We start from the raw sequence: 11,635 nt of genomic DNA, 5'->3' as shown, positions 1-11,635 counted from the left end.
TTTTCTGCATTGACTGACAGGATCCTATGGTTCTTTTCTTTTATTAATGTGATGTGATGTATTCCATTGATTGATTTGTGAATGTTGAACCAGCCCTGCAGCCCAGGAATGAATCCCACTTGATCATAGTGAATAATTATTTTTATATGCTGTTGAATTCGATTTGCTAGTATCTTGTTGAGAATTTTTGCATCCATATTCATCAGGGATATTGGCCTGTAGTTCTCTTTTTTTGCTGGGTCTCTGTCTGGTTTGGGAATCAAAGTAAAGCTAGATTCATAAAATGAGTCTGGAAGTTTTTCTTCCCTTTCTATTTTTTGGAACAGCTTGAGAAGGGTAGGTATTATCTCCGCTTTAAATGTCTGGTAGAATTCCCCAGGGAAGCCATCTGGTCCTGGACTCTTATTTGTTGGGAGATTTTTGATAACTGATTCAATTTCTTCACTGGTTATGGGTCTGTTCAAGTTTTCTATTTCTTCCTGTTTGAGTTTTGGAAGTGTGTGGTTGCTTAGGAATTTGTCCATTTCTTCCAGGTTGTCCAGTTTGTTGGCATATAATTTTTCATAGTATCCCCTGATAATTGCTTGTATTTCTGAAGGATTGGTTGTAATAATTCCATTTTCATTCATTATTTTATCCATTTGGGTCATCTCCCTTTTATTTTTGAGAAGTCTGGCTAGAGGCAAGAGACTCTTAAAAACTGAGAATAAACTGAGGGTTGATGGGAGGTGGGAGGGAGGGGAAAGTGGGTAATGGGCATTGAGGAGGGCACCTGTTGGGATGAGCACTGGGTGTTGTATGCAAACCAATTTGACAATAAATTTCATATTAAAAAATAAATATAATTGTCAAATTGGTTTCCATACATCACCCAGTGCTCATTCCAGCAAGTGCCCTCCTCAATGCCCATCACTGCTTGTTCTGCTCTCTCCCCCAACCCCCATTAACCTTCAGTTTGTTCTCAGTATTTAAGAGCCTCTTATGGTTTGCCTCCTTCCTTCTCTGTAACTTTTTTCCTCCTTCCCCTCCCCATGGTCTTCTGTTAACTTTCTCAAGATCCACATGTGAGTGAAAACATATGGTATCTGTCTTTCTTTGACTTATTTCACTTAGCATAATACCCTCCAGTTCCATCCACATTGCTGCAAATGGCCAGATTTCATTCTTTCTCATTGTCAAGTATTATTCCTCAGTTGATGAGTGGATGAAGAAGATGTGGTTTATATGCACCAGTCTTTAAAAACAAAACAAAGAAACAAACAAAAAACATCTAAAGGAGTTGGTACCTGTATGGGTAATCCTGCCCATAGGAGGCTTCCTTGGAATCACCAATTCCTTGTTGGGAATATGAGAAATTTCACAAGTAAGAAAGTAGCTTACTATCCCTCGCTTGCCAAGCAGGACTCAAACATAAATACAATAGAAAAACACTGGCTCTTCTATGCCAACCATAAAACTTAGACTATTTTAACCAGAACTGCAGGTGTCATTTGGAAGCACTTGACTTTCAGTACACTAGGTGCATCGAGAGTGCTGGCTGTGCTGGTCTGGAGGAGAGGCTGCTGAGTTGGCTCAGAGTCAGTCCTGCCCAGTAAATAAGCAGTTGCCAGGTACAGAGGGGTGGAGTTTGGCATAAGGGGGTCCTGCCTCCACTGGGGGTCTCTGTGCTGCTCTCTAGGGTCCCACCATGTTGGTGTTGGTGGGAAAGTGGAGCCACCCCATTCCCTTGTTCAGGCAGCCCTTATAGAATAGCTAGGGCAATCAGCATGCCCTGTGACACAACTATCCAGCGTTTTTCTTTCGCAAGTGGCTGGGATTCAAAATTCAAAGTCTTAAAGGATCTGGCACCACGCAGATCCGCCCCCCTCCCCCCCCCCCCAATCCCTTAGATTAGAGCCTCTCCACGCTGTGTCTGTTGTCCTTTTCCCAGAAAAATAGTCCCCTGCCTGCTTAGTGCGTGGAATCTATGGTGTAGCATATCTAAAAAAGCAGCAACAAGGTTATATGCACTCTTGGCAAGCCCTCTGGGTGAAAGGCCTTTTGCTGATGCCTAAGGGGTCTTTTGTCCTAAGTACTCCAGGAAGGGGACTGTTCTCTCCCAGTGAGCCCCAGCGATCTCTACACCAAGACACTGCCATTTTTCTCTCCCCCAATTCACTTCTATGCACCTTGTACAAGCCACACTTTCCCACCAACTTTGGAAATCCTTCTTCCAGTCTACAGATCAATTTCCTAGGTGTTCAAAGTGATCTGACCTCAATATAGCTGTGTTTGAGGGATGAAGAAAGCCTAGGGTCTCCCTATTTCTCTGCCATCTTAACTCCTCCCTCAAACTTTAAGTGATTTAAGAAAGTACCTGTTGTACCCATGCTGGAGCCAGTCTCCTCTTCAAGAATTCCCTTGAGTCAGATAGAGCAGGTTAGGCCTTCTATCAATTTTGGTACTTTGGCCCCCTCCCCACATCCCATAGAAATAGCTGGTGTGGGACCAGGGGTGGTTCTGTGAGGCTGTATTTCCCCTTTTGCTCTTTCAGTAAACAACACTGTTCTTACTGTTGGGTCTACAGGAAGAGCAGAATGTACTTTTGCCCTGAGCAGCATTCTACTCTGATAGAAAAGACAGGCCAGTCACCAGAACTCAGGCAGAGCCACACAAAGGCAAAACTAAAAGTGCCTGGGTACAGTTCTAGATGCTGGGTACAGCCCTAGAAACAGTTCTAAATATAGTACTGGATGGAGAGAAAAGTTGTTTGTCAAGGAAGTCTCCCAGAGGAAAGTTTTAAAGGAGTAGCACACTGCTAGCCTGAAAGGAAGGGAAATTTACTGAGCCAAAAAAATGTGTAAGGCTCAATTATATTTAACATAAATTTATTATGTATTTATTATGTGCCTGGAAGGCAGCTGAGTGCCCTGGGGTGAACAACATATACTCATAACTTATGATCTGCAATCAGGGAATAAAATAAAGAAAATAAAGACACACAGATAACTGTATATATGTAAATATGTACATGTATATATATACATATACATATTTTTTAATTTCAGTTTTATTGAAGTAAAATTGACACATAAAGTTGTCAGATATTTAAAGTGTACATTGTGGTGATTTGATAGACATATACATTGTGAAATGATTCACTATGAGTTCCCCACTGTGAGAGGATCAATGATGGCATTTTAATCTGATTGTTTCATTAAATGAAGATAAGTGTTCAAACTGCATCTTTGTTGCCACCACTTCATCTTTACACGTGGAAGAGCTTCAGCTGGAGCTTTGGTTTTCCGTGTGTGGTCCCTGGAACAGCAGTGTCAACAACACCTGGGAATTTGTTAACAGTACAAGTTCTGGGCCTCACCCAGGCCCTCTGAATTCCAAATGCTGGAATTCAGCATTTGGAAGGTCTGTGTTTTCACAAACCTTACAGGTAAGGTGGCATTTCCTGAAGTGAGCACCACTGAGAAGAGTAATATTCCTGACTTCTCTTATTGTGAATTTGATTAGTGAGTAGAAGAGACAGCACTGAGCATACCTAGCTCAGCCCCTTCCAGTTTTAGTTGATTTTCTTTTCTTATCCAGGGTCAACCTGCCCAAAGAACACCTGCAGTCCAACCTGAAACACAAGTGAATCTAATAAAAGAAAACTCTCTCCTGTGGTGGGAGTTGGGGGGTGCTCATCATTACTTGAGATGAGGAGTAAGTCTTTCTAATTTAGTGAGGCAGGATTAGCAAGACAATCAAGTTTCAGATCTAAAGCTGATGGTTTAATCGTCTGTCTCTAGGTCTTGATTATCAATTGCTTCTGAAGATGGGAGGAGGAAATGGAGTGTTATTTGTTGTACCTCTACAGTTCCAACACTTAGTTATAGTGAAAGTGGGCGTGCTTCATATTCACAGTTAATGCAGAAGAGAGATCTGACTGGGAGAATCACAGGACAGAAGAACCAGAGGACATCCTAGAATTTTTTAGGTAAAGATAACTTTAGAAATGATCAGTTGTTAAGACCTGGTTCTTTGAAAAAATTAACAAAATTGATATCCCCTAGCCATATTTATCAAAAAGAAAAAGGAAAGGACCCAAATAAATAAAATCACAAATGGAAAAGGAGAGATCACAACCAACAAAGCAGATATACAAACAATACTGAGAGAAAATTATGAGCAATAATATGCCAACAAATTGAGCAATCTGAGAGAAATGGATAAATACCTAGGAATATAAACTACCAAAACTGAAATAGGAAGAAATAGAAAATTTGAACAGACATGTAACCAGTAAAGAAATTGGATCAGTAATCAAAAATCTTCCAAGAAACAAGAGTCCAAGACCAAATGGCTTCCCAGGGGAATTCTATCAAATATTTAAAGAAGAGTTAACACCTATTCTTTTGATGCTGTTTCAAAAAATGGGAAAAAAAATTTCTAATCCCATTCTATGAGACCAGCACTATGTTGATTCCAAAACCAGACAAAGACCCCACCAAAAGGTGAATTACAGACCAATTTCCCTGATTAATATGGATGCAAAAATTCTTAACAAGATATTAGCAAATCAATTCCAATAATTCATTAAAAGCATTATTCACCACCGTCAAGTGGGATTTATTCCTGAGCTTCAGGGATAGTTCAATATCTGCAAATCAATCAATGGATACACCACGTTAATAAAGAAAAGATAAGAACCATATGATTCTCTCAACAGATGCAGAAAAAGCATTTGGCAAAATACAGAATCTTTTCTTGATAAAAACCCTCAAGAAAGTAGGAGTAGAAGGAACATGCCTCAACATCATAAAGGACATATATGACAGACCCACAGCTAATATCCTCAGTGGGGAAAAAAATGAGAGATTTCCCCCTAGAGTCAGGAACATGACAGGGAGGTCCACTCTTACTACTGTTGATAAACATAGTACTGGAAGTCCTAGCCTCAGCAATCAGATAACAAGAAGAAATAAAAGGCATACGAACTGGCAAAGTAGTCAAACTTTCACTCATTGCAGATGACATGATACTCTACATGGAAAATCCAAAAGACTCCACCAAAAAAAAAAAAAAAAAAACAACTGTTAGAACTGATACGTGAATTCAGCAAAATTGCAGTATATAAAATCATGGCCCAAATTTAAGTGGAATTAAGCAACTAGGCTGTGCTGGATCCCATGAGCAAAGTAGATAGCAAATCCAATCAGCATCCAGATACCAACAGGGGCCCAGGTGTCAGCTGTCAGCTGCATCATAAGGCAAATATTCACAAAGATGGTCAGTAGCGGGAGGAGAGGCACAGCAGGGACCTTAAAGTGAAGACGACTGGAGCTCTGTGGCTGTCTCCAGATGACCCCAGTGAGCCCAGTGATGAACACCAGGAGCACCACAACCAGTGAAATCCACACTGGGTCTCCAGAAAGCAGAACTGGCCACTGGGCCAGCACCAGGCAAAGAAGAGTGAGCGGCAGAACAAGCAGTAATGAGCAAACACGGACAACCCAGCCAGAGAGTGGAGTGGGGGTGGAACTGCCTGGAAAAAGTAGTCGCTGTAGAGTCAGCCTCTCTGCTGAAGGTCCATTCTCCTCCTGCATCTCTGCTTCATTTGCCCCATTCTTCACCTCAGGCTGATACCTGAGGATGAGAACACAAAGAGCAACCAGAGAATGAGATATCAGGGACCCAATTGACCTGAGGTCCAAGAGATCAGTGAGTTTAAAGAAGAATATCATGACGGCTGCAATAATTCCAAAGATCACAGAGGCCATAATGGGGGTGTATGTGCCAGCATGGATCCAGGCAAGGACAGGGAACAGGAGGCCATCTGTTGCCATCTTGTATATCAACTGCTTAATGGGTAACATAAAGCCCAAGATGCGTGCAGAAAGACTACAGAAAAATCCAAAGGTAACAATGTAGTAGGCAGGGGCCCAGCCAATATGGAGAAATGCTTCAGGCAATGTGTTCCCGGGTTGAAGTTTGTAGTAAGGCAACATAAGTGTAAGTGCTGCAGAGACACTAAAGTACACGAAAAAGCAGATGAGCAGTGAAACCACAATGCTCATGGGGATGGAACGCTGGGGATTCTGGGCTTCCCCAGCTCTGGTAACAATATTGTCAAAACCAATAAATGCATAGAAACAGGTAGCTGCTCCACGGAGAATCCCTTCGAAGCCAAAAGGCACAAATCCTCCATAGCCCAGGGGGCCCAAGCTTGAGGTGTCATTGAGTCCAGCCTTTATGTAGTCCTCTTCTGTGAGCTTCCAGTTGTGCAGGTCCCCTTTAATGAAGCCAGTGATGATGATAAAGCTAAGAATCAAAAGTTTCAACATTGTGACTGCTCTGCTAACCAGGAGAAAGTTATTAATCCTCAGAGTCGGCAATTCCATGAGGAACAACACAAGGCCCACAACAAAGAAATCTAGATATTCTGTAAGGACACGGGAAACGTGTGGTGCAATGTTCTCATGCAGGGTCTGAGAGATCCTGTTCTCACGCAAGTAATCAAAAGCTAAGTTCCATGTCCGGACCACCATGGCTGTATCAGCAACATAGGAGAAGATGAGGTTCCAGGCAGTGATGAAAGCCCAGATTTCACCTATAGTGATAAAGATGTAAAGATATGCAGAGCCAGAATGGGGAACCTGAGAACTAATCTCTGCATAGCACAGCCCAGCCAATACAGAAGATAGGCCGGCCACCAAAATGCAGATCACAAAAGATGGTCCTGCTTGATTGCTGGCCACCTCACCAGCCAGGACATACACACCTGCGCCCAATATGTGGTCTACACTCAGCACCACTAAATCCAGAGTGCTCAGGCTTATGGCAGTGTCGGTCTCAGGTCTCTGTTGCTCCTTAGGAAGTATGCGAACCAGTTTTTGACCAAATCTGCGAAATGCCTGACACAGCATTGTAGCTGGAATTGAAGAGGGTTCTAGGAGCAGAGAGCTGTAGCAAGCACAGGAAGTCTGGAGTCTGGGATTCAGTTTGATGAAGCTGAGTTAAGTCGAGCTGGGTTGGGGCTTCCGAGTTCTGTTGCTCAGATTTCAAATCTGCTGCTTTGTATTTCATCTGCTTTATGCTGTCCCTCCATAAAGCCTAAGTAAACAATAAATATTTACTAGACAATGGTGTTCTACCAACCAACCTAAATTCAGAAGTCCCATGTCATCTGTTGCAGCCCAGAAACTGACACCAAAAGACATCATAAAAAAAAAAAACAAAAACCCTGCTTTCCCCCCACAAAAAGTAACAAATATCTCCAACATTCTCCTTTTTTACACACTGGATGATATAGTCCCATTTGGGTTCATCTAAGTCATGTAGCTTCATGTACTAAGCAAGCTGTAAAATGCAGCAGAGCATGAATGTATTATGCAATAATTCATGCACCAGATGTTTGCACAGTGCTTGGGCATGAGTTATGCACATTAATTCACAGAATAAAGGGCCTCATTGTATTACAGAACCATTTTTAAAATAATAATCTGAGTTTAAAATACTAATGTTGGTCCTCCACTCTTAAAACTCTTAACCCCCAAATCAGCTAGCCAGGTTTAGGTGTCACTTAGGTCCTCTTTCTCATAATTCGGCATCATCCATTAAGCTGCACTAATGGCAAAGAATGTACAGTTCAACCCTTCACATTAGCCATATAGGCTCACAGAGGCACTTTGAAAAGAGGAAGGAGAAGAAGAAGAAAAGGGTGGGGCTTCATAACTCCCTGCAAGAACCAGATGAACAGGTTGTCTGGTGAAGAGACAGTGGAGAAACGGATACAGCAGCCAACTGAGGGTCCATTTCTAAGAAGGGAGCAGAGCCAGAAAAGCTGTTTTGTGAATTGTGATATTCAATAATCCTAACCCAAAACAATGAGACAAAAATTAACTACAGTTATATCTACAGTTAAGAGAGTATGATGGGTAGGGAAAAACAAAATTAAGTCACCTCGCTCAGTAGCTCACAATGAAAACAATTACTTCTGTCTCCTCCCTCCCTAGGTTCCAGGAGAGAAGGAGCACTGACTTATGCAGACAGTCTCCTCTCTGGCCCCAAGATGCTCTGTAAACGCCCTGAGCCATCTCTGATGTCAGCTCCCAATGGCTTGGAGAATCTGCTCTGCTCTGTGAGCTTTATTAAAACACTCACTTGTAACTCCCTATTAATTTTTCACAAGGAGTTATTTTTAACTCACTCAAACCACTCTCTGAATATGCCTATATATCTATATATCTATATATCTATATAGATATATAGATATATAGATATATAGATATATAGATATAGATATAGATATATAGATAGATAGATAGATAGATAGATACCCTGCAAGTGCTTCTTCTTTTCCTCTACTCCCTGCTGCTATTCAAATGGTCCTCCCCCTTAAGGGGAGCAAGATTTTGGATGAACAATTCACAGAAATTCCCCAGAAATGAGTAGTGGAGAACAGAGAAAACAAAGCCATAAAGCCCCCACTCTCCTCCAACTCAGGCTCTGGTTTTGAGAGAATTTTGTAATGTTATGAGAGGTTTGTAAAGACAGAAAGATCAAGTCAAAATTGAAAAGTCTTCTCTATATGTTACCAAAAATATTCTCTATAGGTTACTCTATAGGTTGGGTTATGAGTCAGACCTTCTGTCTACAAATCCATCTAGACTCCTTATTTGCCACTCACCAGTTCCACTAATAAGCATGTGAAATAGATAAGGAGGGTCAGTAGATAAGGAGGGTTAAGAATTTGAGTCTTTCTACATTATGAATATGACTGACATGTCTCTCCACCCACACCCAGGCTTCAAACCCTTCAGTGATTCCCACTGCCTTTCCTTCCTAGTCCTTCCTTCTTTCATCATCTGACCTGTGCTGATTCCTCCAGCTTCACCCCCTGCCCAGTTCCTGCTCCAGCTGTGAAATTCTATACTCACTCTGCTCCCTTGCCTCTAATGGCCTCTTGTCCCATCACTTAGCTACCCCCCACTTGTTTTTCAGTCCCTAGCTCAGAGGTTACTTCACCAGGAACTTCCCCTGACCCTTATGCTGCCCTTCCTGTGTGCTCTCATAGCACCCAGGTTACCTCATGTGCCATTTATCTTAATGTATCAGAATTCCATCAACTGCCTGTGTCCTCCATGAGACTGTTCAGTAAGTATTTGTTGAAGAAGTGCACAAAATGATAAGAGAAATCAGAAACATTAGCCAGACTTCCTATATATTGACTTGAGATACATGCTTTGTAGCCAAGCAACCTTTATAAACCTGGTTCAGGTAAAGATACAAATGGAATTACTTTCTTTGTGGAAGGCAAGCAAAATGAAAAGTGTGGGGAGAAAGCCAGCTATGAAAACACTTTGACCACACATCATTCATGACAGGTATAAGCCACACAAGGTGAAAAAGAATTGTTTGCCTTTGAGGACACATGTTTTAACACTATCAGGATTCTTGTTTTAACACTATCAGAATTATAGGCAACCAACCACCCATGCCAGTTAGATAATCCTTACGTTTGTAAAGGCATCATTCTCAGGCCCTATAATCTAGGTGGGATGTCCTAAGGCAGAGGATCTTACTTAGGGGGACAGAGGGAAACATAATGAAGAGACCTGGGGACATTTTCAGACTTCATATCTTTTCCCTCTGGAGATTCTTGTCCAACTAGCCCTGTACTTCCCATGACGCTCTAAACCACCTGAACGGACAAGAAATTATCTACAATTTCAATGTAAAGACATTGTAAAATCTTCCTTAACAGGAAGGCGGCACAGTTTAGTTAGGAGTAAGGCTCTTCAGGTAGACTCTTCAGGTTCAAATTGCAACTCAGCCTCATACCTGGTAACTCTGGACAAATTAGTTCATGTCTTAAAATTTAGTTTCCACTACAGTCGAATGGGAGTAAAAGAAAATACTTTATAGGGTTGTTGTAAGGAGTAAGTGAAATGATGCATGTAAAGTACTTAGCTCAGTTCCTAGTAAACAATATGTAGTTAATGTAATCTATCTAATACTTAATATTGAAATCTGATCCAACATTCCCAAACTTTGCAAATCAGTTATTCCTTACAATTTTGTAGCCTCAAAATCATCCAGTAAAACTTGAGCCTGTTAGTCTGCCTGAGAAAATGAAATCAGTTTTGTTCCATATATTTTACCTTGAAACTCTAAGGAGTCTAATTAAACACCCTCATACATGTTGGTGCTAATTACTTGGGACTCCTAAGCTTACTGAGTTAGACCAGGCATTGAAAAATACAAGGCTTAAATATAATAATAATAATAATAATAATAATAATAATAATAATAATATCTTTGCCTATGGATGACTCATCTTATATCTGGAAATTGTATCAAAAACTTTGGCTTTGAGCCCTGGCTCTTCCAATTGGTTACAAAAACTAGGGTAATTGGCTGAATCTCTCTAAGCCTCAGTTTTCTCATCCATAAGGAACCTTACTTCACTTCTCTTACTGGATCAACATAATTTCATGAGAAGATACAAACTATCATGCAATGCTGGTAGAAGTAGGTAACTGGGGTCACCATCCTGAAGCACAGTCTTAGTGGAGTTAATAATGCACACACTCTCCCACCCCACAATCCCTGAGGTAAACACCCCAAGGACTTTCTCCTGAGTCCATAAAGAGGTCATATGAGCATGTTTATCACAGGAATGTTTGTGATAGCAGGCAATTGGAAGCTATGCCAGTGTCTGTTACTGAAGGGATATATACATAAAATGTGTGTATGTGCACAATGAAATACTACACAGCAGTCACAAATAACAAAGCAGATTTATAGATACCAACTTGGGTAGATCCTAGAAACATTGTTAAGTAGGAAAATATAAGCGGGAAGAGTTGTATAGCACAATGCCATTTATGTACATTTAAAAAACAGCCAAAAAACACTATATTTGTCAAGGATACACATATATCTGTTTAAAATGTCATGACATTCCTCTTCTCACAATCTTCCACCAGTTTCCATTTCAATTCAGAGTAGCAGCCAAAGTCTGCATTTCCAATGTACTACAAAGTCCTTCTGTTTCTCTCTCTTCCCACTCATTGGTCTCTAGCCACTGGCTTCCTAAACATTCTGGCCTCCTAACATACCAGGCAAGATCCTACCTCAGGGCCTTTATACTTTCTGTTCCCTATAGCCATACTACTTGTAGCGCAGATATCTACATGGTTGCTCCCTTCACTGCAGTTGGTGAAATAGCACATGTGTAGCACATCTTGCTAATCACCCTATATAAAACTATAATCTGCTTCTAACCATACAAAACAGACCTCTCCCCCTGCCTTTTTTAAAACACATCTCCAGAAGCAAGGGAAACAAAAACAAAAATGAACTACTGGGACCTCATCAAAATAAAAAGCTTCTGCACAGCAAAGGAAACAATCAGCAAAGCTAAAAAGCAATGGACAGAATGGGAGAAGATATTTGCAAATGACATATCAGATAAAGGGTTAGTATCCCAAATCTATAAATAACTGATCAAACTCAACATCCAAAAACAAATAACCCAGTAAAGAATTGGGCAAAAGACATGAATAGACACTTCTCCAAAGAAGACATACAGATGACCAACTGACACATGAAAAAATGCTCAACATCACTCATCATCAGGGAAATACAAATCAAAACC

At 40.9% G+C, this 11,635-nt stretch overlaps 1 protein-coding gene across 1 annotated transcript in view; it reads right to left on the bottom strand.

Annotated features, from left to right (window-relative positions):
- Positions 1-5,056: 5,056 nt before the first annotated feature.
- The window catches only part of LOC109268705 (cationic amino acid transporter 3-like), a 102,025-nt gene continuing 95,446 nt past the window's right edge, over positions 5,057-11,635 (bottom strand). Inside the window, exon 2 of the mRNA XM_053895185.1 lies at positions 5,057-7,086. Within this exon, the coding sequence (XP_053751160.1) occupies positions 5,136-6,899 (1,764 nt within the window). The 5' untranslated portion in view covers positions 6,900-7,086 and the 3' untranslated portion in view covers positions 5,057-5,135. The remainder of the gene's footprint in view (positions 7,087-11,635) is intronic.

Source organism: Panthera pardus, unplaced genomic scaffold (genome assembly GCF_024362965.1).
Source record: "Panthera pardus isolate Hobbes unplaced genomic scaffold, ASM2436296v1 HiC_scaffold_6, whole genome shotgun sequence".
NCBI lineage: Eukaryota > Metazoa > Chordata > Mammalia > Carnivora > Felidae > Panthera > Panthera pardus.
The sequence above is the reverse complement of the archived record's forward strand: the minus strand, read 5'-3'. Positions and strand labels throughout refer to the sequence as shown.